Here is a 2,015-nt window from a genome sequence, read left to right as displayed (position 1 = left end):
GTGATCGTTCAGTGAAGTTGCCCGAACAGGGCCTAAGGATTTTCAAAAGTAGCGTTTTTTGTAGGGCACCAGTCATTGGCACACGTTTTAGACTTGTGTAATGTATTGAATCCTCCACGCTCTAGTTCGCGGGATGCTGTCATCATATTAGATATCAAAGGAATATGTGTTTAGAATGGGTATTAACTGCTACAGTAACGATTTCTGTATGATCAACACAAAATTGACAGGTCCAATCCAACCTCTAATTTATAAGGAGCACTAATTCTTGAAGAACTACATTTTGAACAATAAGAGTTATTCAGGCATTTCTATTGGCTTAGAACAGTGCTGATGACTGGTGTCTTTGCCGATGACTGGTGCCCTACGTTACCTTTGGATTGAGGAAATACCTCCTAGGGCAAAAATTATGGGAGTCACAAATCATGCATTCGTTCCGCCCAAACGGACAGTAGCTAACCACTCGTGATGCGCTTAACCCTGGGGATTTAGCATTATACTTCGATGTATATGTACGCGGGGGTAGGACGAAGTCCCGGGGTTACAGGGTTATGGGGAGAAAATTTGCTTGAACGGTTTTCAGTCTTGGCTGAACGGTGTCCAGATTTCTTAATCGTTTTCCCATAGTTTCCCTACTAACGTTAGTACTTCCTCTGTTCCAAATTAGTGCCGACATTTCAAAATCACACTTTTTCCAAATTACTTGTGACATTTCAATCCCATTGGTCAAGAACAAATACTTCCGTGTTATTGGACAAAATCCTGACTGGCCTCTTCGCCTAATCGAGAGAGACATTGGACATGAGCGCCCTGGAATGACGCAGCGCAACCTTTCGCAAATGCGGCAAGCGGAAGTGGTTGCCGCCATTGTTCTCCAGAACCAGGCGCATGACCGCTTGCAATGAGAGAAACACCTTTTCTAGTGTATCCCCATCGCTGAGTTCAAAGGCTGCGTATGTTGCATGAACGACATGACCCAGTGAACGACTGACCAACTTGTACTGCAGTGTTTGGATGGAAGCAAAGAAACCCAGATCCAAGACATTGAGATCTGGGCTGTTTGGTGGCTGGCATCTCACAACAAAGGACCACCCATCAGTCGAAACGCTCGCGAGGTCAGTATCGGTCAGGCCGCCATGAGGAGTCGCATTAGAGCTTAGGAGCAGTAGGTATAATCATCATGATCAGTGATGCAGGTATATTGTATATAACCTATATGAATTACAATATAACTTATCACTTGGTTGTAGATTGATGTACTGATCAATGAGAGGATGTCTGACTTGATGTACTCTCACAAATTATATAACTGATACAATCAGTTGTTATGATACTACCTGGTTCTTCACTGGTGTTCCTGACAATTTACCTAGTACGCGAAATCATAGCTGAGTCTCGCGTTGCTTTCGGCGATATTGCGTTGACGTGTGCTCATGAAACTAGGTCCAAGCATCTAAACGATGAAAGTAGGTACACCCCCAAAGTATCACGTCAATACCTGACCTGCACGCCGAGTGCTGTCCAAGTTTTCTTCTCTGACTGTCACCGCACTGATGGGGTCGATATAAACGCAATTTTTAGGTAAATAGTTTGAGCACAGTAAAACTCAAACATTATCTTTGATAAGTTGATTTGATGTAAAGACGGGCGAAAAAATGCCTTCAAATTTTACTATATAAGGAGATTCAATAAAACCTGATTGATTAACCGAATATCAGGTATAATGCGTAAACTTCTCCGCATCTCAACAACTTTGCCGCCAAATTCACAACCAATACAACAAACTCCCTCGTCACCGACTTCGTTTAATCACTTCACAAACACCACTTTCCAATTCTCCTCTCGAGTGACATGCCCATCAACGCCAACGCCGTTCTGAGCCGCTTACAAGATCAGTCCATTCGGGACCAATCTTTTCTTAAGTCCTCGTACGACGAGTTCGGTGATATCGCTGGTACTGTCTCTGAGAGAGACGAAGTATCCAACAATCCTATCTTTGATCGTTTCATCTCTGA

At 43.4% G+C, this 2,015-nt stretch overlaps 2 protein-coding genes across 2 annotated transcripts in view; one reads left to right on the top strand and one right to left on the bottom strand.

Annotated features, from left to right (window-relative positions):
• Positions 1–779: 779 nt before the first annotated feature.
• Positions 780–1,435, bottom strand: H257_09561 (hypothetical protein; the record flags this gene model as incomplete). Its single annotated transcript, XM_009835805.1, has 2 exons — positions 780–1,155; positions 1,377–1,435. 2 exons carry the CDS (start codon positions 1,433–1,435, stop codon positions 780–782), a joined length of 435 nt encoding a protein of 144 aa, XP_009834107.1.
• Positions 1,436–1,851: 416 nt separating this feature from the next.
• Positions 1,852–2,015, top strand: part of H257_09560 (hypothetical protein) — a gene marked incomplete at both ends in the record, with an annotated part of 1,097 nt that continues 933 nt past the window's right edge. The window contains one exon of the mRNA XM_009835804.1: positions 1,852–1,928. Within this exon, the coding sequence (XP_009834106.1) occupies positions 1,852–1,928 (77 nt within the window). The remainder of the gene's footprint in view (positions 1,929–2,015) is intronic.

The sequence above is a fragment of the Aphanomyces astaci genome (assembly GCF_000520075.1).
Source record: "Aphanomyces astaci strain APO3 unplaced genomic scaffold supercont1.23, whole genome shotgun sequence".
NCBI classification, from domain to species: domain Eukaryota; phylum Oomycota; class Saprolegniomycetes; order Saprolegniales; family Verrucalvaceae; genus Aphanomyces; species Aphanomyces astaci.
The sequence above is the reverse complement of the archived record's forward strand: the minus strand, read 5'-3'. Positions and strand labels throughout refer to the sequence as shown.